The sequence below is a fragment of the Silene latifolia genome, chromosome X, assembly GCF_048544455.1.
Source record: "Silene latifolia isolate original U9 population chromosome X, ASM4854445v1, whole genome shotgun sequence".
Lineage (NCBI taxonomy): Eukaryota > Viridiplantae > Streptophyta > Magnoliopsida > Caryophyllales > Caryophyllaceae > Silene > Silene latifolia.
The window spans coordinates 154,136,058-154,138,557 of NC_133537.1; the positions used below are offsets into that span (position 1 = coordinate 154,136,058).

Here is a 2,500-nt window from a genome sequence, read left to right on the forward strand (position 1 = left end):
TAATAAGCACACCATACATATCCACAGAGTTCCTAGCTGTGTTCAGAGGCAAGCCAAGATATCTAAAGGGAAAGGTGCCCTCAGAGAAGCCAGTTGCCTTTAAAATCTCATCTTTAACACTTTGCTGAACCCCCAAAAAATAGACATCAGTCTTATCAGTATTAGCATGGAGCCCAGACCAAGTAGCAAAAGTTGAGAGAGTGTGAGCCACAGCTGCAACAGAAGGTACATCCCCTCGAATGAAAATCATGAGATCATCAGCAAACACAAGATGAGTCAGGCCAATTTTAGAACATTTAGGATGCATAGAGACCTGAGGTTGAGAGCAAATAGTCCTCAAATATCTGGAAAGAATCTCCATACTTAAAACAAAGAGGTAAGGGGACAAGGGGTCACCTTGCCTAATACCACTTTTACCAGGGAAAAAGCCATGAACAGACCCATTGAGCTTGATAGAAAACCAAGAACCAGTAATACACCCCATGATCCAGGTAATGAACTGAGAATGAAATTTCAGTGCCTGAAGCATGTTTTGAATGAATTGCCATTGCAAAGTATCAAAAGCTTTCCTAATATCAACTTTTATTAAGCACCTAGGAGTGAGATATTTCCTACCATAACCCTTAACCAAAGCTTGTGAAAGCATAATATTCTCATGAATGTTCCTACCTTGGACAAAAGCAGCTTGCTCAGGACCAATAAGCTGAGTGAGAAGTCTACTGATCCTTTTAGATAGAATTTTGCTTACTGTCTTGTAAAAAGTAGTACAACAAGAGATGGGCCTGAAGTCCATAACAGAAGCACAAACCTTCTTTTTAGGAATTAGAGCAATAAGAGTAGAATTGGCCTGTTTGCTCATTCTACCAGTAGTGAAAAAGGATTGAACAGCTTTGCAAAAAGAGTCCTTGACCAAGTCCTAACTGCTTTTGAAAAATGCAGAAGAGAACCCATCAGGGCCAGGGCTCTTGTCAGAGCCAATGTCAAACAAGGCAGACCTGATTTCTTCAGTAGAGATTGGGAGGGTCAGATCAGCAGCATCATCAGAATTAATACAAGGACCCTACTGAATATAACAAGTATCTAAAGGCATAGTATCAGTACTAGCACCCAGGAGATGCTCATAATAATCAACAAAACTGGAAGCAACATTTGGTAACCCCAGCTGAAGTTGACCATTCCTGTCAGTGATTTGGCCAATAATTTGTTGTTGTGCCCTTTCCTGAATTTTAGCAAAGAAGAACTTAGAGGAGCAATCACCATGAGCAATGTTATTTAATTTTGCCTTCTGCTGAAAAATACTGGTCTCAATTCTTTTATATTTGCAATATAGGAGCATCAGTTCTTTTTCCTTAGAAATGAGATCCTTGGAAAGAGGATTAGGCTGAGACAGCAGCTGGCAATCCTGCAGCTCCTGCTTTAAACCCTTAACTTTAGCAGAAATGCCAGAGAAGTGATCACCATGAAGAGATTTAAGGGCATTCTTAACATTTTTAAGACTGGCAAAAAGTTTAAAAGTGGAAGATCCAGAAACAGGAATAGCCCAAGCTTCCTGAACTAAAGATTGATAATTGGGATGCTCCAACCGGCAGTTCAGAAAACTAAATCTAGTTCTTTTCTTGACATCATCAAAAATAGTAACACCACTGGGGAGTGATCAGATATCCCAGATGGTAGGAAATTAGCAGAAGCAGCAGGGAACTGAGTAAACCACTTAACATTAGCCATAGCTCTGTCTAGCTTTGACCAGACAATAGTGTCATCATCATGCTTATTAGTCCAGGTATACTCACAGCCAATACTATGTAAATCAGCAAGTTCACATTTCAGGAGACAGGAGTTAAAATCAAGAATGTCAGAGAGATTAGGAGAGGACTTATTAATCCTCTCACTGACATCCCTAACCACATTAAAATCACCCAGAACAAGCCAGCTATCAACAGTGGGCTTGATGCTAAGCATTTGATCCCAAAGTAAATCCCTTACTCTAGCATCATTACTAGCATAAATCATGGAAATATAGAAAACCTGATTAGAAGCATTGTGAAAGACCTTACAGTGAATGAATTGAGAATGAACAATCAAAGGAGTTACCACTACTGTAGAAGATTTCCAAAGCAACCAGATTCTACCCTGATTCAGATGATCATAGTTGCAGATGAAATTGTAAGACCCAAAGTAGGACCTCAAAACAGTCCCAGAAACTTTTTTCTTAGTTTTAGTTTCCAGCACACCCAGCATATCCATATTGTGAACCCTCAGGAAGTCATGAATTTCCTGAAGCTTGAGGGGATCATTACTCCCTCTCACATTCCAAGAGGCAACTTTCATTGTCCACCTCTATCATGAGCAAAGCCGACCCCTAGATTCCTGTCAACTACTGGATCCAAAGCACCAACATTATGGGTATCACTGTTTGGCACTGAGATATCCTTATTAACCAGAACAAGAAGATCACCCTTAGCAGATTGATCCTCAGGAGTAACCAAAATTGACTCAGGAG

At 40.1% G+C, this 2,500-nt stretch overlaps 1 protein-coding gene across 1 annotated transcript; it reads right to left on the reverse strand.

Annotated features, from left to right (window-relative positions):
* Positions 1 to 916: 916 nt before the first annotated feature.
* Positions 917 to 2,328, reverse strand: LOC141618613 (uncharacterized). The gene is made up of 3 exons (XM_074435708.1): positions 1,642 to 2,328; positions 1,148 to 1,549; positions 917 to 1,060 (listed from the first exon to the last, which is right to left on the reverse strand). The coding sequence occupies exons 1-3, from the start codon at positions 2,326 to 2,328 to the stop codon at positions 917 to 919; spliced, it is 1,233 nt and encodes a 410-aa protein (XP_074291809.1).
* Positions 2,329 to 2,500: the final 172 nt, after the last annotated feature.